This window comes from Garra rufa, chromosome 6, assembly GCF_049309525.1.
Source record: "Garra rufa chromosome 6, GarRuf1.0, whole genome shotgun sequence".
Lineage (NCBI taxonomy): Eukaryota > Metazoa > Chordata > Actinopteri > Cypriniformes > Cyprinidae > Garra > Garra rufa.
In genome coordinates, this window is record NC_133366.1 from 25,582,090 (window position 1) to 25,606,053 (window position 23,964).

The 23,964-nt window shown below is 35.6% G+C and overlaps 1 protein-coding gene and 1 long non-coding RNA gene across 2 annotated transcripts in view; both read right to left on the minus strand.

Moving 5' to 3' along the window:
- nlgn4xa (neuroligin 4 X-linked a) overlaps window positions 1-23,964 on the minus strand; it is a 151,003-nt gene that overhangs the window by 124,438 nt on the left and 2,601 nt on the right. Inside the window, exon 2 of the mRNA XM_073841940.1 lies at window positions 19,576-20,332. Within this exon, the coding sequence (XP_073698041.1) occupies window positions 19,576-20,038 (463 nt within the window). The 5' untranslated portion in view covers window positions 20,039-20,332. The remainder of the gene's footprint in view (window positions 1-19,575; window positions 20,333-23,964) is intronic.
- LOC141336365 (uncharacterized) lies at window positions 6,395-7,795 on the minus strand. The gene is made up of 3 exons (XR_012355702.1): window positions 7,740-7,795; window positions 6,740-6,899; window positions 6,395-6,468 (listed from the first exon to the last, which is right to left on the minus strand). It is a non-coding gene; the product is annotated as an uncharacterized lncRNA (long non-coding RNA).

Consider the following 23,964-nt stretch of genomic DNA (forward strand, 5'->3'; position numbering starts at 1 on the left):
TTTCTCACAGGATCTTGTTGTGTTGTTTAATACTGCTGTTGTGTGATCGAGATTAGCCCATGAGTAAACCACCCATCAGTAGAGTAAACACATCTGCTCTGAGGTGACTTTGTCCTTATGTTGCTTCTTGTTTGCTCAGGGGCAGTAGCAGTTCTACATTAAATTGCTCCCCGGGCGAGACTCCCTCCCGGGCCCCCCGACCCCCCCTCCCAAAAAAATAAAAATGATAAAAAATAAATAAATAAATAAAAAAAACATGACAAACGTTTTATTGTAGTAATACTATATGTAAAGCATAATTTTGTGGTTAAATTTAATTAGATCTAGTGTTGTATACACTGCTGAAAAAAAAAAAAAAACAATAGAACCGTGCCCAAAACAAAAAAAATAAATAGAAAATGTAATGGATTTAATGGTTATAATAGGAATTGTATTGGTTTTAATAGTAAGTATAACAGTGTCTGCTGGTATATGATGGATTCTATTGGTGGGTGAGATGGTAAATCCTATTGGAAAAGTGCCCAAAACACACTACAATAAGGAATTTTGTAATTGTTTCACTGGAAAAAGTAGATGGTTCATAATGGTATTTAACAGAAACCATTAGAATTTCTGTGATGGTTTGTATATTACGCTTTTATAGTGTTTTTTTTTTTTTTTTTTAGCAAGGTAAGCATAGCAAGCATCATAAGCAAGAAGGCTAACAAACCTAAGAGTTAACGTTATACCACTAATTAACATAATGACATGAATACCTTAATCAAACAGAGAGAACATTGTTGCACACCTTTATCTTTTGCCCGTTTCTCCTCATCTTCTTTTCTTTTTTTCCTAAATTGGGCACCTGACAGCTTTGGCTTTTTTCTCTCCTTCACTGTGTTTACTTTGTAATCGACAATCAACAGATTTCCCATTCCCCAACACTGTCACTTACGTCCAGAAGTCAAGACCAAACCAATTCACCTCCACATCAAAATCATTTTTTATTACCTATTTTTATTAGCCATTTCACACAATTAAATAAATAAAAAAACGAGCAAATTATTGGTCTGTGTTTATAATATTTTGAATGAAATGTGCGTTATTTGTAAGAAAGGTGTCACTGACATAGTTTAGCCCCCCTCCTTGTGAACTGCACTCTGCGCCCCCCAGCACCCCCTCCCCCTCTCATCCCCTCCCCTCTCCTCTCCTCTCCTCTCCGCTCCGCTCCCTCAACTTCTGTGCGGCTCCTTCAGCAGCAGGGGCGGCACAGGTATCATAGATAATAAAAATAAAAAAACGCGGCACAGATTATTTTTTTTCCTCCAAGTTTGTGTGCTGCCCCCCACGTGTCATGAAAATAATGCTGCCCTGGGCGGCTGCCCCGTTTGCCCATGCCTAAAACCACCACTGCTCAGGGGGGTTTGAGGCACAACCTTTAAAACTTGAGCCATGCAGTGAAAGAAAATAACCAATGCACAATTCCCTAAAATGTCATACATGTTTTGTCATACATGTTTAACACATAACACGTGTGTGTGTGTGTGTGTGTGTGTGTGTAAGAGGATAAACCAATGGATGCCACACTAACATAAATAATATTAAGATTTAATGCTAAGAAACATCCAGGTATCTAATAGAATTAATAATGTCATGTACAGACTTCTTATGTTTGAACTCTCTGTACTTCAAATGGAAAATATTGAAAACGTCTTAAAATCAATATTTGGCAGGATTTTGCCAGCACTGTATTTGTACCAAAAAGGCCAGTACATTTTAACTTTGCATATTACACATTAGAAACAGTATAAATTGTGCTTCTCATTTTATACAGATGAAGTCAAAACTTTACATAAACCTTGCAATCTGCAAAATGTTAATTATTTTACAAAAATAAGAGGGATCATATAAATGCATGTTATTTTTTATTTAGTACTGACCTGAATAAGATATTTCACATAAGTTTACATATAGTCTACGAATGAAAATAATATCTGAATTCATAAAAATGACCCTGTTCAAAAGTTAACATACACTTGATTTTTAATACTGTGTTGCTTAAATAATCCACAGCTGTTTTTTTTTTTTGTTTTTTTTTTGATAGTTGTTCATGAGTTCCATGTTTGTCCTGAACAGTTAAACTGCCCGCTGTTCTTCAGAAAATTCCTACAGGTCCCACAAATTCTATGGTTTTTCAGCATGTTTGTGTATTTGAACCCTTTCCAATAATGACTGTATGATTTTAAGATCCATATTTTCACACTGAGGTCAACTGAGGGACTCATATGCAACTGTTACCGAATGTTTGAATGCTCACTGATGATTCAGAAGGAAAAACACTACATTAAGTAGTAGGGGTGAAAACTTTTTAAGGTCAGGGTAAAGTTAACTTATTTTGTCTTCTGTGGAACATGTATGTATCTTCTGTAGTTTCTGAAGGGCAGTACTAAATGAAGAATAATACAATATTTAGGCAAAATCAGAAAAATTTACACATCTTCATTCCATTCAAAAGTTTACACCCCTGGCTCTTAATGCATCGTCTTTCCTTCTGAAGCATCAGTGAGCATTTGAACCTTCTGTAATAGTTGCATAATTGTCCATCGGTTGTCCTTAGTGTGAAAATATGGATCTCAAAATCATATAGTCATTGTTGGAAAGGGTTCAAAAAGACAAAAATACTGAAAAACCATAGAATTTGTTGGACCTGTAGGAATTTTCTGAAGAACAGTGGGCAGTTTAACTGTTCAGGACAAACAAGAGACTCATGAACAACTATCACAACTATCAACATTTTCAATAAATATGTATTTTTCCTCTTATTTTGGTCAAATAATTAACATTTGCAGATTCTGCAAGGTGCATGTAAACTTTTGACTTCAACTGTATTTATTTTCTCATTTTACTAATCCACAAAAGCAGTGGAAATTGGAAATTACAATATGAAAACACTTCATAACTGATATTATCAAATATCATTTGTATAATACTTAAGAGCATTAGTATGCTTTAATACATTTTCAGATACTTTTATAACAAAGTACTGATCCATTTAGTCAGCATCAAATAAAAGTTTTGAAGGAATTTACTAAAGATAAATATTAATTATATTAATATTAATATTAATATAAAGTAATGGCTTCTGGCTAGGTATCATGGGATAAGGTATTCATCTTGAAATTGAGCCTTTTTTATCACACTGAAGTATCAAATCAAGCATTACATTGCTAACTAGGAAATCCGTGTTAACCTCAGGTCCTCAGGCAATTTAATTGACTTGTTAGAAAGGAGGCAGTTTCTTTGTTTGTTTTCTCTCTCAACTAAAAATTACTGTCAATTTCTAGTAATTAGGGATTGTGCCAAGGATCTAAAATGTACAACATTTTAGGAGATGGGAAAGTTCAATATTCAATCAACTAATATTGATCAAAATCAAACTCTAAATATTGGGTGAGACATGTCCCCCTCAATATCTATAGTAGTTTTGTACCTTGAATAAAACAAATCACTTTAAGGTGTTTAAAATCTCCTCATAACAGGATAGGAATGGCAGATTTTTTTTTTAAAATAAATCAGCAAGCCCCAAAATTGTACACTTGAAGTACTGCCACGGGGGCTCAGTAATTAAGATAAAGGCAAACTAAGTCAATATAAACCTGGTGGAAAAGAAATTTGACAGTGGGCCATGCTTATTAATGTGAATCAATGGATAAACAATTAAGGATTTGCTAATAATTAAACTGATTATGTAATAATACATTAATAAAGGTCAACAAAAATGTATTTGCTGGCAAAATAAGCCCAGAATTATTAGTTTGTCTGTATAAAAGCGTAAAATCTTGATAGCATGCAAAATATATTCAAGCTTATCACCTAATATAGTCTACCCAGAATTGTTTTACACAAGTAATACAATGTTTTATAGGTTTTCCATGCTGAATATGTAATCTAAGACATGTCTCCACAAAAAGGCCAAAATACAGAAAAGTGTATTAGATTGCAACTGTCTGCAAGACTGCAAGTCATTTCAGTTTGTTATTTGTGAATTTAGGTGATGTTGTCTTTCGCTTCACAATCTTTCCGAAACTGATTCATGAATATCCAACACAGGTATTTCAATAAATCATGTATAGACACAAATCCTTAAAATTGTCTTACTTAAAGTGCCCCTATTATGCCTTTTCAAATATGATATTTCATGTATTGTGTCATGTAGCTGTATGTGAACATAAACTATCTGCAAAGTTGTGACACCGACAGTGCACGACAAATGAAGTTTTTGTATATCAAAAAAAAAGAGTCGGCTCACATTCGCCTAAACGAGTCGTCAGCAATTCAAATCTTTTTCTGTTACGGCCACACGTCACGAACTACACATTTGCGTAATGTCCGCCCACGTTCTATGTCGCGAACAACTCGCCCGCCCACAAACAGTAAAATTTTCACGTGGATTACATCATGTCAAGAAGACGCTGTATCCTGCGCTGTGAGAGTAAATTTGTTTTATATGCCCCTCCGAAAGAGTAATCTACAAAGAATGAGTGGTTAACATTCATTTTTTCAACAACACCTCAGCAGTACAATTCCAATCTTGTGTTGTGTTCGCGTCATTTTACTGATGATTGCTTTTCCAATCTTGGGGAGTAACGTTACAACGCGGGATTCACCAAACGCTTGGTTTTAAAAAATGGATCAGTGCCCAGTTTATTTGGACCGGCTTGCTCCTCTGAACTTCTACCTGTAAGTATGATTAATAATTGATGATTGTATTTTCTAGCGATCGTTCAAAATATGTCTTTGTGTACGTTATGTTGTGTAACAACCCCGCACATGTCTTGGTAACCGGCTAACTTGCGTTTCTGTAGTTCTGTTGTTCAGCTGTGAGTGCAATGTAGTCTAAAAATTGTGATTGATGCAGCTTGACTGTCTGTCTGCCTTATTAGTTTAAGTAATGATAATGATAAACGATGGCTTAACGCAGTGTTATGCATTATACAATGTTGAAGTTCACAACGTACACTGTCAGAAAAAATGTGCAAAATTTGTACCTTCAGGGGTACAAAGGCTTGTCACTGGGGCAGTACCCTCAAGGGTACACCCGTTGTACCCTTTCACATGGGTACATATCTGTACCCTTGCAGTATGTACCTTACAAAGGCAAATATGTACCTTTGCTGACTAAATTGTACCATTTAGTGCTATGGTACCATAATGTACTTTTAAAAAAGGTACAAATTTGTCTTTTTAAGGGTACTGCCCCAGTGACAAGCCTTTTGTACCTTATGGTGGCAAATCTGTACTACATACAACACATTAAAAAGGCCAGGATGCTGTTTATCACATTTATTAAACATTCAAAACATTACATTCTCACATTTTTCACAGGATGAATGTTTTAAGCTCTATCACAATGTCATAACAGGATGCATATTGCAAAATTTTACTTAAAAAAAAAAAAAAAAAATTCATACTCAAAACTGTTCTTATAAAGCAAAACATTTTTTCCAACAGTACACATTTCATTAATTGATTATACCCTAACATTTTATCACAAAATAAGCTCTACCTCAATGTGTCTTAAAAGGATGCAAATATTGAGCAATTCTTTTTTCCAAAAACAATTGTTTATACTATTTCTAACTTTTTTTAAACATTTTATAAAATTGCAAATATCAAGAATATTAAGCTTAATATTAAATTTTTCATAATCAATACATCCCATTAAGTAAAAATTTCTACTGCATTCTACATTTTCTAAAAAATGTTTTAAACATTAAGAATCAAAAACAACCCTTTTCCAACAGTACACATTTCATCAATTGTAACTTTATATGCGTAAATTCTTTTTTATCACAAACCCATTTTTACCAAACGCAGTACTACATAATACACAGTACTAATTGGAACTTTTTAAACATTCTTGAGGATCACAAACTACTTATTTATCATAAGCAGAGTACACGGCAAGGGCCTGAAAGTCCATCTCTTGCCCTGGTTTTATAACACTTCATTCAAAGTCAACTTTTACTGCGTATGCATGGAACTGTGAATCATACAACACTGGTATTAAAAAAACTTGCCACATTATATATATACACTGTTGACATTTAAAATGTATTGGATTTAAATCACTTTTGAAACACTGAATGTCGAAATCTTCACCCTTGTGTATCAGTATATTTGGCATTTTAACACAGGATATTAATTATTCGGGTGATAGATATTGGAAGGGGCTTGCCACCCACCTCAGTTATCTTTGCTATGGCATGCTGCCAGAAAGTCAGTGAATTCTTCATGTAGGGTGGACAAGCCAAGTTGAAAACAATAGTAAGCACTGAAGGCTGTGCATTGTAGTGATCCTTTCTTCAACTCCTAGTTCCTTGCACAACTCCACACCATCCACTTGAAAAGTTGTACCCTCTTGGAGAAAGCCATTTTCCAGTCAGTTTCTGCCAACTGTAAGGTTGGGTATGGAGTATCAGCATCACACTGAGAAGAAAAGAAAACATCAAAAATCTATCAGTAAAACAATGCAATGTGCTGTTTTAAATGTTTTAAGACAAATGATGTGAAAATTTTGCCATAAACTACCTTGTAACCAATCAAGGTGTAGAGTTACATTCGAGCAATTTTAAGGCATGAAGATTTTTTTTCACACAAAGAAAAAACATTTAAATATCATTTATAAATATCATTTAAAAAAGCTTAATAGATAATCAATAAATAGATAATCACAAAACCACTATGTTTATGTAAATACCTAGATCTTCTGCAAGCATCTTTTCTCTTGCTTCTTGTAGACTTCGTCCAACGGAGCATTTCTTTGAACAAGCTGAAGCACCTTGGGCACAATACTGGTAAAGCCATCCCTGAAGTGCCGGCTTAAACTGCAGGCGATGAATGTCAGCTTCATCACACAACTGAAAATTTACAAAAAGATAAAGTTAATCATTTAAATTAACTAAAAATACTTCAAAACAATCAAATCAGACATTTTAATATTCTTTCATTGCCATTTCCCTTTAGTAATATACAAATATTTCTAAGATTGAATGCACAAATATTTGTTTACCTGAAGATTTAGAAAATTACAATGTTTCTACAAATTTGTTTTAACTGTAAATTATCATTATAGCATACTGTTTATTTAAATCGACATTCAACATTCATTTTAAGCCAATAACTGATTTAGAATCTGTGATATCACTGACCCCTGAGGATGTCAATCTCTCTTATCTTCCCTGGCTCAAATTTGTAATTTTGTTAATATTTTAATTAATTTCAATATTTATTAACATAATGATAAAAGCTAAAATATTAAATGTAATAAATGTATTTTGACTGAGTAAAATCTACTGACTTCAGCAATCTACTACTACTACATTGCTATCGGTGACAGATTAAAAATGGGAGAATCCCTTGTTTTTGCCCGAAGTTTTCAAGCCGGTAACAGAAAAAGAATTAAAGATACCTTATTAGTCTTTCAAATTTTCTTTCTTATAGCATTAATTCAGCCAAAAAGTTTAGTTTGGTCATTAATTATTCACCTTCATGTCATTCCAAACCAGTAAGACTTCATCTTCGGAACACAATTTAAAATAATTTTGATGAAACTAACTCTAACTCTCCCAACTTTCCTTGTGTGTGCTGACTGGCCACCCTGCTTTTTAAAATATTGGCATCAGGCATTAAAAAAATCAATACGGTTAACCGTTAAACATAGGACAAATATAATACACAAAACTCAGTGTTATACTTACATTTCTGTAGTTGAAGTTTGTTGATAGGCTTCTGCTGGCACTGGTACTAGTGTTACTGTAACCACCTCCATCTTGTGTACAAATTTGTTAAATCTACCTTATTTTCTAAAAGGAAAAAAATGCATAGTCTGTGTGAGCTTGAGGTTTTAACAGCAACAATAAAATCTCTTTTTTTCAATGGACATTCATCAGTATAAAAACATTGCTTTAATTTAGAAAAATACAGAATAAGTTAGTACTTATACACTTCCAGAAAAAGGTACAATACTGTCACTGGAACAGTACCCTAAGGTACAAAAGCTAAAAGGTACCAAAATGTACACTTAATGAACTAACAGAGAACTATACTTTTTTTAACTGAGAGTGTATTATTAAAAGCCAAATTATTTAAATTTGCATTTCACAGACTAGAAACGTATTTCACGAGTTTTGATAAATAATGGTAACTTAAACCAATTTTACTTGCTGTCCTTGGAAGGGCTCGATACCGACGCCTCAATAAGACAAAACAAATAATTAGGACTCTCCTGGATTTACGTTTATAACGTTAGTTAAATAAGTACAAAACAAAACTGATATAAATCAACATGGATAATAATCGTAAGGTATATAATTCCAGAAAGACTAGGAGAGGCGTTAAAATAAAAGGCGTTCGCTCGTGTCCGGAAGGAAACACGGGTAAATTAACGTTAACGTAACGTTAAGATTAGAGTAGTAAGAACATTTTGGTAAACTGAATTTATAAATCTATGGTACACAAACGCGATAGACCAGAGCTGTTTCTATGGCCGTTTCACCGCTGTTTTGTCAGCGTCTCATGCCATCTCTAGGTGGAGTATGAGTTAAGCGAAAAATTATATCTTAATTTCCGGCTAAATGATAAAAAATTATTGTAATAATAACAATAAGCTTAAAATGTAATGGCAATGCGTTGGTTTTGTCAGGTCAGTTTTCGAAGAAAGGTTTTCCTCACGCATCAGATAACGTTAGGCCTGGCTACAGACGCAATGTCAAGTTAACAAAAATCGAAAGGGAACCAACAGATTTTCACAGTACTTAAAATTAAACTTACCTCTTAATTTCTGTGCTTCGTCTTCAGTGACATGTATTCCAGGCAGCTTCTTTCAGTTTTTGAATAAGATCCTCCGTGTCTCCGTCGACAGCGTCAGAAATGAATGATGTCCAGAATAACCGTCATGCACAATCTCATTTTCAAAATGCACAGCGCGGGCTACAATCCCATTGGACGACACAAAAAGGCTGGCTTCGAAAATATGTATTTGAACTGAGGCAAAGTAGTACACCATATAATGTTTAATAAACGTTAAATAGTTTTGTATACTACATTGTGCTTTTGCTAATTACTATTAGTATGTGTATTTGTTTAACTCTGCATTAAAAACAAAACTTAAAACAGCTCTTATATCAGTTTAAAATTACAATTAAAAATGCAGACCTGCTTTAATACAAATGCTTTACGTTTAAAAGTTATTATCTTGATGTTCTGCATAAACACTAAAATGTAATTTGCATGTGTACTGTTCAGAACTGGTCAGAAAGATGAAGGCTCTTGAACATATTTGGTTATTTTGTGCATCTCTTCCAAATAACTAACAACTCATGAAAATGATTATCTTGCTATGTTTAATTTTGGGTGACTATTTCATACACTTTGGCTTACTTCTTTGGTCACACAAGTGATTGTACCTTTCTTTGGGGATTAAATGGTACAAACGTGGACCCTCTGGCAGTTGGAAACATATCTGTACCTTTTTTACCCCTAAATGGTACATATGAGTACTCTAAGGTGCAACTATGAACCATCGAGGGTACAACTTCACCATTTGTACCCTAAGTGTCACAAATGGACCCCAACCGTACCCTTTTTTCTGACAGTGTAGAGGTGTGCCCGGTTCGCTTACAAAAGCAAATTGCAAGCACTTTTAACAGGTAACATATGACACCCACTGAGAAACGTCCTGCTCCAGTCGTGCTTACGAAACAGTTTCTTGTCTATGTGCCACTGCAACCGTTTCATCGTCAGACTCCGGCTTGAATTGATAAAATCGAGGCTATCTTTTCTATGCATTAACAGGTCTCCGCAGCTGTCATTCAGTTATGCCAATGGGCGTTTCATTTTGCGCTGTAGCGGTAGACCAATCTAAAAGGACTGCGCCATCTGACCAATCACAGCAGTGAGGGCTCACGGAAAGGAGGGGTTTAGAGAGACTGATTCTTCGAACTGCTTCACACGAGTCGTTTACGAATAATTTAGAAACGGGGTAAAATTAAATCTAATTTTGGAGAAAACTAAAGTGTTTTTTGAACTTGCATACATGTAAACCTGTTTTAAGAGACTAAAACAACAATATTAACTACCTTTAAAATGGCATAATAGGGGCACTTTAAAATTCCATGTATTCAGCTACATCTGCAAGCAAGTTGGATAACATTTGGTATTGCTGCATGTTAACGTCTTCTTTAAATATGAGTCCAATCTATTTGCACATTTAGCTTCGTGTGCAATTACGTTTAATACATCAGCAGCAAAATGTCCAGAAAGCTCACACACAATCTGTTAGACTTGACATTTATTCAGCACCCTTAATTTTAGTACATTAGAGCCTTTGAAAATTGCAATATAGATATTCCAAATGCACTCATAATGCCACAGCTCTGGAACAATAAAAAGAGCATGCACCAAACTCTGTGGTCACATGCACAGTTTGATTGTATGTGTATAGGTATATGAGTCTGGTATGGCCTCACATGTTGTGTCGCCCAGCGGTGAAGTTCTAAGACATTTGCTTTCTATGGTTGACCGGTTCCACACACAGTTACCCCTGTCTTTCCACTCATCTGACTTTCTGTCAGAGGAGGAAGATCTACTGCCCCTACACTCTGCTGTGTAATCGCTCGGACACATTCCATCACCTTATGAAGCAGTTTTGTGCCCTTAGCCAAGGTTCCTTTCACAGTTATTTTACATATTAACCCGATCTCCACAGAGTTCTACACTTCAAAATGAAGTGTAACTACTGTACTGGGAACTGCAAAAATAATGATGAGTCTGTAAAAAATTAACTTTTATGTTGTTTCAGACTTGTATGAGTTTCTTTCTTCTGTGAAGAAGATATTTTAACCAATTAGTTTTGGTTCCCCATGACTGTACGCTGTTCCTATTTACTTTTTGTCTATACAAGAAAAGTCAAAAGAAACTGAAACTGTTTGGTTATTAACATTCTCCAAAATATGTTAATAAAGACCGAATGGAGTTTATTAAATCCTGTTTTGCAATCTCATGTCTCAGCCAGGGCAGACTGGATGGAAATGTATTGGAGGGAGATCCCCTTTGAATAATTAACTTTAATTGTTGTACAAATCACAATTAATTTCTGGAGATACAGTATCTCACAAAAGTGAGTACACCCCTTACATTTCAGCAACAATTTTAGTATATCTTCTCAAGGGACAATACTATAGAAATTAAACTTGGATATATTTTAGAGTAGTCAATGCAGCATTGAATACAGTACAGTATAGATTTACTGTCCCCTGAAAATAACTCAACATACAGCCATTATTCTCAAAATAGCTATCAACAAAATTGAGTACACCCTAAGTGATAACAGCAGTATGTTGTTCAACCATTAAAATTACTGTAAGTGTTTTAAATACAGTTCTCTCATACTGACCACTGGATGTTCAACATGGCATCTCATGGCAAAGAACTCTCTGAGGATTTGACAATTAGAATTGTTGCTCCCCACAGAGATGGCCGAGACTATTAGAGGTTCAGTAACACCCTGAAACAGTTACACTACAGTGGTCAGACTCATACATAGGTTTTCCGAGATGGTTTCCATTCGGAACAGGCCTTGAAAGGGTCGATCAATAAAGTTGAGCATTCCTTCTGTGCATCAGGTGCAAAACCTGGCTTCAAAAAACAGATGCATGAGTGCTGCCAGCATTGCTTTAAAGGTTGCAGAAGTAGAAGGTCAGCTTGTCAGTGCTCAGACCATATGCCGCACACTGCAACAAGTCGGTTTGCATAGGCGTCATCCCAGAAGGAAACCTCATATGAAGCTGGCTCACAAGAAAGCCCGCAAACAGTTTGCTGAAGACAACCAGTCCAAGAGCATGAATTACTGGAACCATGCTGTGGTCTGACAAGACTATAAGATACATTTGTTTGGGCCAGATGGTTTCCACCATGTGTGACGATGTCCTGGTAAGGAGTACCAAGAAAGTTGTGTCTTACCTACAGTCAAGCATGGTGGTGGTAGCATCATGGTCAGGGGCTGCATGAATGCTGTTGGTACTGGGGAGCTGCAGTTCACTGAGGGAAACATGGATTCCATTTTGCACTGTACATTCTGAAGAACAACACGATGCCTTCCCTCCAAAAACTTTTTTCCAACATGATAACGAGCCCAAACACACCACCAAGATGACAACTGCCTTGCTGAGGAAGGTGAAGGTGATGGGGTGGCCAAGTATGTCTCCAGACCTGAACCCTATTAAGCACCTGTGGGGCATCCTCAACCGTAAGGTGGAGAAGCACCATGTGTCTAACGTCCAGCAGCTCCGTGAGGAGTAGAAGAGGATCCCAGCAACAACCTGTGCAGCTCTGGGGTGCGTTTCCCGTACAACGACATATCTCGCTGGTTAACCTCCATAGTACGATGCATCGTTGTGGAAACGAACTAGCTAGTCACGAGTGTTTCCCGAACACGGTCGCATCTCCGTCGTTTGAACCATATTAGTTCAACAACTTAGGGCCGTTGTTAATGACGTCACCGAGTAATAACTTCTGCTATTTAACTGATTAGGGTCCCTCAAAAATGCAGCTATATTGAACATGGCACCTAATGACTAATTTACTATTTTTGTTCCCTGTCATTTCGCTTTATTTGATGTTTGATTCATTGTGCGTTCTCTCTTACGTCATACTCCGGGGTTCCCTCAGGCATTTGTGCACATGCGCACTCCTCATAAACAGCGCTTATAAAGGACACACAAAAATACATAGAGTAAAACGCATTTATTTTTAGATAAAATTGAGGATATAGATTGTACTGCGTGTTAGCTTGCAAACTGTGACCAAGAACATAATTTATTAAGCCCACATGTGTTACTAAGAAGCAACGATGCTTCTAACCACAGGTCGAGAGCTGTAGTTCCAACCAAGTAAGTTTGTGACGCTGTTTGCGAATGTTCGTTTGAACTATGGTGTTGAACTATGTTGGTAACGACGGAACTTGCGACCATAGTTGGCTAACGATGCTTTTGGGAAACGCACCCCTGGTCAATTCCATGCCCTGGATGATTAAGACATTGCCAGATAACAATGGTGCTAACACAATATATTGACACTTTGGGCAAGTTCACTTAGGGTGTTCTGAGTTGTGTTGCCAGCTATTCTGACAATAATGGCTGTATGTTGAGTAATTTTCAAGGGACAGTATATCTATACTGCTATACAAGCTTCACATTGACCACTCTAAAATATATCCAAGTTTAATTTCTATAGTATTGTCCCCTGGAAATATATGCTAAAATGGTTGCTGAAACGTGAGGGGTGTACTCACGTTTGAGTATCTTTTCAGAGTATCTTTTTTTGTACATTGAAAGATTCTACATAACATCGACTATTGTAACATGTTCATCCATGTTTCTTCTCATTTTGTATAGAGCAACCAGAAACAACAGAATTGTAGCTAGAGTTGTAAATATTTTAAATATTGATGATGATGATGATAATAATAATAATAATAATAATAATAATAATAATAATAATAATTAAAACAGCAAATCAGCATATTAGAATTATTTCTAAAGGATTATGTGACACTGAAGACTGGAGTAAAAGCATTTAAATTGTACTGTTTTTGCTGTACTTTGGATCAAATAAATGCAGGCATGGTGAGCAGAAGAGACTTCTTTAAAAACATTTCAAATCTTACTGTTCAAAAACTTTTGACTGATAGCGTATACCAACATATTTTACACCAAACAGAGTATTATTACATTATAATACATATTTTAATACATTATTAATACATTATGTGATGTTGCTTCAACTTGGTTGGGTTTTAAAGCAAGAAGAACACAGAAAGTAATTTTAATATTTAAATAAAGTGTTTGATATGATTGTTTTTAATCATAGGCAGCAATTTGTCTCATAAATATGATTTTCACTGCTGCTGCAAAGTACCTGCTAGCTTTCTGAAAATATCTTAAACTTTAAAATACCTTAAAAATAATAAAGTGCCTACCAAATTACCCAAAGGTGACTCTACTAGTTAAAATGTAAATATACTTGTGGCTTAAAATGCACAAAATATTCTAGAAATGTTTATTCTCTGCCCTCGAGTCTTTCAGCATTAGCTTACACAAATGACTGCATAAGTGATGTTATGGTTGCATTGGCTTAGACAAATTAGCTTGATGTGCTTACATAAAATTATTTAATTAATGTCAAGACTGAGGAGAATTTCATTCAGAGGTCGCAAAAGCAATTTTAACAGCTAAATGTTCATCTCTATGATTTTGAAGTGCTATTAACCTAATGCAAGATTCCACACAAAACAAGACTTGTCCCATTTCATAACTGGGAATTATTTGTGTTCAATTTCATAGAAGGATTTTCAGTGCTATTCAAGATTATACTGAATGCTATACCAGTGTCAAGAGAATGTTGGAAATTGTGGACTTACCATGAAAATTATATTTATATATGATTGCTAATTGTATTTTACATGCAAATGTCACAATCTATAAAAAATAATATACATTTGATATCTCTTTTGTTATTTGTCTTTGTGTTCTATTGTTTTATTTTAATAAAACAGTTATTTTACTTTTGCACATTTGTTGGAGAGATATATTTAGACACTTTAAGTTTAATGCAGCAACCTTTCAGAGTCCAAAAAACAATTTTTATTTTAAAAAGTTAATAAAATGTATAAAACAGGAAGGTCCTCAGGATGAAAGTTGAAATTGCTACCACAAAATATTCACAGGGATACCCTCCACCCCTGTGTGCCACTTTTGACACCTAAAAAAATGTCACCTTATGTAGTGTATGAATGCACTTATTCATTTTCTCCTCAGCACAGGTTGAATCAGTATTTTTAGCATGTATGAAGCACATTTATTAATCCCTTAGTTCAGGAGCTCATTACATTATATTCATTAATAATTCAACCTGAAGAATATGAGGAACTAAGTTACACTAGCTTTGAACACTTTTTTTGGGCTGAGCTTCAAAGGACATCTCATTACCCAGCGGTCGATGCTATCCTCACAGCTCAAATAAAGGTTTCAGACAAAACACATTAACCACAAGAAATGGACAATTATTCATAGATGATTGACAGCAACAAATTAAAAGCCACAGCGGGACGCCAAATGAGGGAAGATCATATGTGATTGCATGAGATTCACCTTACAAGAACCATGCTACCAAATGTAATTTTATTCATGTTTTAAAATCAAAACTAATTTAACCAGCTTGAATTCTTCACAGAATGGAATCAGCAAGGTAGCAGAAACATTTCTTAGAGATTCTAGCCCATACTGACATGAGAATATCACAAACTCGCATTGGCTCCGCATTCATTCCATTCCCAGGAGACCATTGTATTAAACTCAATGACACGGCATGTTATCATGTGGAAATTAACCACTGGAAAATGGGTAGAATGTGTCCATAAGGAGAAGCACACGGCCAGCAGGGATGCAGATCACAGCAGGTTGGATGTGGAATTTAAATGATGCCCAAATGGCCTAATTTTACCACCACCAGCAGCAGCAGAAGCCTGAACCATTAAATAAATGCAGGATGGATCCACAAATTCATGGTTAACACCAAATTCTGACCCTACCATCTGTATCGCATCTGAAATGTTGATTCATCTGACAATGTGATGTTTTTCCAATCGTCTAATGTCCAGTTTGGCAAGCATATGCCCACAGTAGCCTCAGCCTCCTGTTCTTAGCTTACTGAGGAATCTGCTGTTGAATCTGCTGCTCTAACCAGCCACTTAAAGGTTCGAGGTGGGCATTTAGAGATGTTTGGTGGGATAGCACAGCTGTAATACATTGTTAGTTATTACCACCTTCCCGACTTGAACCATTCTAACCATTCTCCTCCAAACCCTCTCGTTAACAAAGCAATTTCACAAGCAACTGCTGCTCATCTGATGTTTTTTTTTCTCCAAACTCTAGAGACTGTTGTGTCTGACAATCCCAGGAGATCAACAGTTCTTGAGATGTATTCTGAGATATATTTAGTGGTGTGAAGAAGTTTGAGATGACATTGAAAGTCTGGGATTTACAATACAACTTCAAGGTGAAAAAGTTTTATGATTTCGAGAAAGAAATAAATGTTATGATTTTAAATAAGAAATATATATTTGACTATTCCCTTTTCTAGGGCACTTATCAAATAAGCACATTTGACAATATGTGAAATGGTTGGCACAAAAGGTCAGATTCCAGGTTTTGGAACATTCTCAAATGATGATGAATAACAAATTGTCGAGTACTGCACACATTTGTAAAGTCCATGTCAGCCTCAAGTGCTACTGACTAAGAAATACTATGAAAATTCTTAAATTCATGTTATATTTAACCTTTTCTCAAATCGTTATGCTACTGAATAGGTAAAAACACCTATTTGAAAATAAAATAAAAATTCTTCCAGAAACTCAAATGTGATGCACCAAATATTTGTTGAAGTGGTTATATTGAATAAGTATGTACTAAGTTACAAACGTCTTCATATATGAAGAGTATTTGCATATGTTCATTAATTATTCTCTGTAGCCTCTGAAGTGCAAAGTAAGAAAAATGTACAAATCTCCATTCTGTTCAAAAGTTTTCACCCCCGGCTCTTTATGCATGGTTTTTGTCATAAACAAATATCACTAAACAAAAAAACAAACAAACAAACAAAACAGCTGTCGATTATTCAAGAAAACACAGCATTAAGAATTAAGGGGATGTAAACTTTTAAACTGGGGTCATTTTTATAAATTCAACTATTATTTTCTATTGTGGACTATATGTAAATATATTTTATGTGAAATATCTTATTCAGGTCAGTACTAAATAAACTTTTGTATGATCCCTCTAATTTTGCTTTTGACTTCAACTGTATGTTGTAAGCTTGCACAGTTTTTTAATTACTATTATTCTTTGGTCAAAATAATGGTTCAAAATGTTTGTATGTAATTACTTGAATGTTTGCTATAATAATTGTTTTGTTTTAAATTTGTTTAATCTAAAATGTTGCTGAAAGTCTTAAACAGTTAAATATTAAATTAAATTAAATTAAATTAAAATCTTAATTAATATTATTATTATTAATAATAATAATAATAATAATAATAAAGTACATATTAAAAAGAAAAGTGTGACAACTAGGCCACTAATATAAATGTATAGGTTTATAGGCTGTGAAAGAGCAGTGAGTGGGATTAATTACAGTACATGATCATAGGTGTCAGTTCCCCATTTGCACTCTACAAGTAGAGCTCAATTATCTTTAAAACAAGCCTGGATTTCAGATGTTAGGTTAAAGAAGTCCACCCATTGAGATAGACAATGAGGGTAACAAGCGCTGATTTGTCGTGACTGCCTCTTTTCAATGTCTTTCTGTTTCTCTGAATGTTTTTTTTTTTTTTTGAATAGTCCAATAGAAATTAAATTGGTTAGCTTTCCCAATTAAAGAGTGGAAGGGAGCCTGCATTGTCTTCTCACCCAGACCGTCCCTTCAGGCTGAAGCATTCATTGTGATTAATTCACAACAAAACAGGATGCCAACTCCACAGCCTTCACTCGTAACTGCACTGAGAGATAAAGCTGACTCCGTCACTAACAGACTGCAGTCTCTTTTGTGCGTCTAGCTAACAAAAGAAGCGGGCAGCTAAAACACAAAGAGAATTTATGTGTCTCTAACCTGTTTTCTACAGATCAGGAAGTGGTGATCCTGGTTTTCCATTCTAGCCTTGAACATCACGCTTTTTCTTTTGATATGGTCTTTGCACTAAAGGGCTTTTTTATAGCTGTCATCCTGCTTCAGCAGTGGCACAACTGCGGAGCAAGTCCCTCTCTGAGTCAAAAATGCCAGGATGGTCCCATATTACACAGGATTTTGAAAAGGGCAATTTAGAGAGCTGAAGCATGATAGGCGGTTAGCGTTTGAAAGCTAACAGGGGATGACCGTCTTCACTACGGCACAAAAGAGGATTGAATTTCAGCATCACAGAAGGGACTTTTTTAAGCAAAACTATGGGCTGTCACAATATTCTGACACATTCTGTTAAAAAAATACTGCACATTGGCGCAGCAACAGTCAGGAATTCAGAGGAATGCAGTAACTTGATTGTAGATTTTAGGTTTCAGATCACAATAAATACTATCACTACATACTGAGCAGCAAGATTCATAACTTTCCTATTTCTCCACAAATGGCTGACTAATCAAAAAGTGTCATTATGATGACGTCACAATAATAAGACAACAATAGCTTGAGAGATTTTCAGTTGTAAATTAATCTTAATTTCTTAATCTTACAGTCCAGTGTCCAATATTATGAAATTCAAGACTATAGGAAAAATATCCGGATAATTGTCTCACCCCATATTATCCAAAATGTTCATGTCTTACTTTCTTCAGTCAAAATTAAGGTTTTCGAAGAAAACATTCCAGGATTTTTCTCCATATATCTTGAATGGGGACCAATGAGCTGAAGGTCTAAATTGCAGTTTCAATGCAGCTTTCAAAGCAAAGGGTTCTACACAACAATCCCAGCCGAGGAATAGGGGTCTTTTCTACAGCGACCGGCCGTTTTATAAAAAAAAAAAAAAAAAAAAAAATTAATAAAATGCTTACACTAGCTTGATTTAATGCTTTATGTTATCATGTTGGAAAGGTCACTCATGACGTATGTGGAAGTACTAACCCAGTGTGTACAAAGCGTACAAGCCAAAAAAGTGAAATGTCCTTTACAAACAAGGGAAAACAACGATGTTTTCGCCAATTTTGAAGTTGGAGGAGAAAATTGATTTTTTTGCCCTGCCCTACCTTTTTGAACCGAAGCACATAGTTTGCATTGCAGGGCTAGTGCAAGATAAGCTTTTGTGGTTAATATATATTTAAAAAAAAATTTTTTTAGAAAATGACAGATCATTTTGCTATACAATAACCTTATTCCTTGGCTGGGATTGTGTAGAGCCCTTTAAAGCTGTATTGAAATTGCAATTTGGACCTTCAACCCACTTATTCCTGTTGAAGTCCACTATATGGAGAAAATCCATATTTCTTTTCAACTGAAGAAAGAAAGACATGAGCATCTTGGATAACATGGGGGTGAGTACATTTTTATTCTGGAAGTGAACTAATCCTTTAAATAACAGCAACTTTAAAATTAAAAAGGAGGATATATAATAATATGTAAGACATACGGTAGCCAAGATATGCAGGGGCAACATTTTTTTTATTATTTAAAAAAAAAAAAAAAAAACTACTGGTTTACTTTGAGTTGACAGTCATGAGCTTTATCAGTGACATAAATATGATGGGTTATCTTGGCAAAAAAAAAAAAATCTCATTGTGGAATGTCAGCAACAAATCAAGCAAAGAGTCATTCTCAATTTTCAGAACTTGGAAAATCTTCATAGATCAATTTGTGATGCAAACTGTGCTGCTAAAACAAATTACAAGAACCAAATCAGCAAGCAAACAATGAAACTTCTCAAAAAGAAGGCATTAAAGATTATTAAAAGACATTAAAGAATACTTTTTTTACGAGAAGGAAATTACATACCATCCTCCGTGGGAACATAAATGTTTAAGTACAGGCAGTCTTCGCTTTGATCTTGTACGTAGGTTACAACGGTATCCAAGTTGGCGGTGAACCATACAGGTAACATATCATTGAGTAAAAACCGATCTTCCAGAAACTGAGGACAAACGGGAGCAAACTGTGTGGCATTTCGAATCCCTGGCCACGACATGGGGGGCTCTGGGGGCTGAAACCTTCTCTCCCCTGTGGGCGGGAGGGCATAGGGAATCCCCAGATACTGTTCCACAGGCCCTAGAATCTCATTGGGCAGAGCCGTTTTCAAGCCTCTTAGCTTGCCGTAGTTTGTCGTGACAATAGGGTGCTGCTGGGCCCATGTAATACCTAGCCAAGCAGCCACAAGCACAATCCAGGTAAAAAGGCGTAGAGTAGCCAACGGACGAACCATGGTGAGTGGTATCCATGGGGTTCCTCTGAGCCGTGACATGGTCCAGCTGCGGTTAGCAGAGTTGGTCGAATTCACAGTCCTCCACTCCTTCCACAGCCAAGGTGAAACCCCGCCCTCAGGCTGCAATGGACAGATGATTGACAGCACACCCACCAATCAGATCAGCGATTATGTCATTCCCCCATGCCATGAGGGCGATTCCGGATTTCAGTTGTATTTTTGTCGTTTTTTAACTGCTATCCTTTTGACAAGAGACAAAACGCGGTTCTTTCCCCCTGAGCTGTCCTCTGGTGTAACTACTCCCTCCTTTCAATACCTCCTTTATTGGCTTGCCTGTGGGAAAGAAAGAACAGCCCATAAATTCTCATTCATTGTCATAAACAAAAACAAAGGAATTCCATTTCCTTCATTATTTCGCATGCTTTGCGTTAAGCATCTGAGGAACCGAGGTAACCTTGCACTGCAAGAGAAAATATACAATAATAGACACAAACAGCAAATAAATGCTAACACTTAGACATCATTATACTCTAGATTCAAACAATAGCTATTTTGAAATACGACTCTATGTTTCCATTGACTGAGCCACAATTTATATAGTAAGTGGTCTGGTAAATTGATAGGCTCAAATAACTGCGTGCGTAGCATTGTAGCGTATACACACAAAAATATTGTACAGTGTATCCATTTATGAGGTTAGTTGCACTAAATAAGGCTGCTTAGAACATATTGATCTATTTGTTTGGAAGCTGACTATCTATGATTGAAGTAGTTTGTATGTTTTAGAGCAACAATTGAGTTCGACTGATACATTTTCTCTTCTCTTTCTCATCGCTTAGTGTAGAGATGACCAATCTAAGATTTGAAGTGTTTTGATGTATTTTTTTAAAAGCTTTGATGAAGCTTTTAGTTGTCATTCTGATGTCCCAACATTCTTCACATTTTCTTTCAGACACTTTTATCCAAAGCATTGCTTTCAAGGTAAACATTTGGTCAGTTCATGCATTTACTGTGATTCAAACCCATGACCTTCCATGTGTTTTGTCGTTCTAACTATTTGAGCTACGTAAATACTTTTAATAGTACTCATCAGTAAAATCGTGAGATGTAAAGACAATGAGCATGATCAGAAAGTGAAATTTATCATGGCTGAGCCATCAACACAAATCCAAACATGTATTCATTATCCTTTGATTCTGGTCTGTTGTTCAAGTACAAATTTGGAAATTTAACAATAGGAAGCCTTCTGTGTAATTACAAAAGAATGAATGACACAAAAAACGCTGTTTTGAGATTTGGAAATGCTAAAGGTCACAGTGTTTCCAGGAATCTTTCCAGGAAGATCCTCTGGAATAAATCAAATGCATTCAAAAGAAATTTCCTTTGAGACATATACTGAAGTAGACATGAATACATATTAGCCTCTGATTTAAATATATGTGACCCTGGACCACAAAACCAGTCTTAAGTCGCTGGGGTATATTTGTAGCAATAGCCAAAAATACATAGTATGGGTCAAAATTATAGATTTTTCTTTTATGCCAAAAATCATTAGGAAATTGAGTAAAGATGTTCCATTAAGGTTTTTTTTTTTTGTAAAATTCCTACTATAAATGTATCAAAATGTAATTTTTGATTAGTAATATGCATTGTTAAGAACTTAATTTGGACAACTTTAAAGGTGATTTTCTCAGTATTTTGATTTTTTTGCACCCTCAGATTCCAAATATTGTCCTATCCTAACAAACCATACATCAAAAGAAAGCTTACTTATTGAGCTTTCATATGTTGTATACATCTCAGTTATGTAAAATTTTACCTTATGACTGGTTTTGTGGTCCAGGGTCACATATGTGAATTGTAAAATGGTAAGTCTGCAGCACATTTATTGTCTGAACAAATGATAATCTTTCCACCTGGATGAACAAACAGAAGAAGCGCACAAAGCTGAGAGCAGTGAGCAGAGAGTGCATTTCATCCACATGCAAGAAAGAGGAGGAAGAGAGTGGGTGTGAAAACAAGAAACGAGAAGATGCTCATCAGTTGGTGTTTTTGATACTCTTGAACTTCAACACACTCATACAACACAAACCGTTGGTCTGACTTCATATACTGTACAGTTCAAGATCATCACATGGATTGCTCATGCACATTTGCCTCAAATTACTAAACTAGGCTCGCTGGAGCCTCTGGAGGGAAACTTTAATGACTTGAGTCCTGAGTAAATCTACAAGTGATGAACTCTTTGGTTCGCTCTGATCCCTCCATTAATAGCTCTGTCAGTGAAAGCAAAGCGAAGTTTCCTATGAGACTGTTCTCCAATCAGTACCTCTTATTTACAGAGCAATCTAAGTCATAAAAGGGCGTCATTCTGCCAACATCTTTAAAATATGGTGTCTTTAACAGATGTCACGCCCAGAGTTATCTACTCTGTCATTTTCAAAGCCCGTCTAAATAATTCTTCAAGAATCTAAGATTGATTGATATAACTTTTTCATTTCCTCATATCACAAAGCAATTTCAGCAGAGATCAGATGGTGGATAGTATAACCCATGGAAAGTTAATTGTGCGAACAAAGCAGTGATGATATAATAGACTCATTGAGACAGTCACATTAACTTAAATTGGTGTTGAGCAATGCTAAATTGCAAAAGGATTAGGGTTATCTTCACTTTTCCACTTCATAACAAAACGCTTCACAATGGCGGAACGTTTTAAGCACTGCCAGTCACAAGAGAAAACAAGAAAGCGCAAGAAAACAAACAACACGGAGGCATTATCTCCTTTATACAGTGCAGAGAACATCCCCAGATACTGTAAAATATTATTCTGATAAATATTTAGTGGGAGTCTACAGCATTTGAAGGGTGATATTCCTCTAAGGCAGAATCTAATGAAGGAGTACAACTTTAATAAGGCTTGCGTCCCAGTACACATGACACGCTCTAAAAGATCTTTATTGGTGGTCTCAGAAAGACCCATCCCGTAACACCCTGGGGTTTTAAGTCCAGTCTTTATTTTAAATTAAAACCATCATTTAGCTCAGATATCAAGATGCGCTGTGTCCACACAGCAATGGCTTCATTATAAAGAGATGCCAAATGGAAAGTGAGAAAACGTGTTTTCTTAAAATAAATCGCATTGTGATAGACTTAGTAAACAATTAACAATTGCGACAGCATTATCCATCAACAAGCTGGTGTTGATCTAAGAGGTAGGCCTGCTGATTTTTAAGTCCTAAGCTTTCATTACTTCTCTCTTTGTTGTTTATCTTTATATATCATGACATTGAGATGGGCATTTCAGAAAATCTTTCACGTACATGTTTGTCCTCCGAAGCAGATGGGCCTGAATGTCTGGCCGGCAATTTAATTTCCCACGCAGACAAAAAGCTATGTAGCATGCACCAGTTTGCATGCACTCTCGTCTGATGTCCAGACCAGCCACGAGGGATTTATTCAATAACTTTACACCAATATAGCTACATCCTCAAGCAATGCGTTCATTCAAGAAGCTCTGTATATGAAGGCACTTTCTGCCAAAATACCATATTACAACAAAGAAGAACAAAGAATCAAGTTGTCCATACTGGCTACAGATAAAATAAATAGCTCACCCAGAATTATAAATCCTGTAATTTACTCACTCGCATATTGTCCAAAACCTTATTAAAATGTTTTTTTGTTCACACAATGAGAGAAAACAACATTGGACCCCACATGTTTTTTCACATTGATTGCCTAGGGTATATTAAATTACAATTACATTGAATTTAAAATTAAATAAATACTACTTCTTATAAATGAATTACAAAACATGTTGTTTTCTGGTATTTAATGAGTCAGATATTTTAAGATGAAAGAATGTGAGTTTCTGTCAGTTACATTTAGATGACTGATGATAAAGGTGACTGGGTGGAATTTCTATTGTAAATGTATCAAACACTTCCCTTAAATGCACCCTC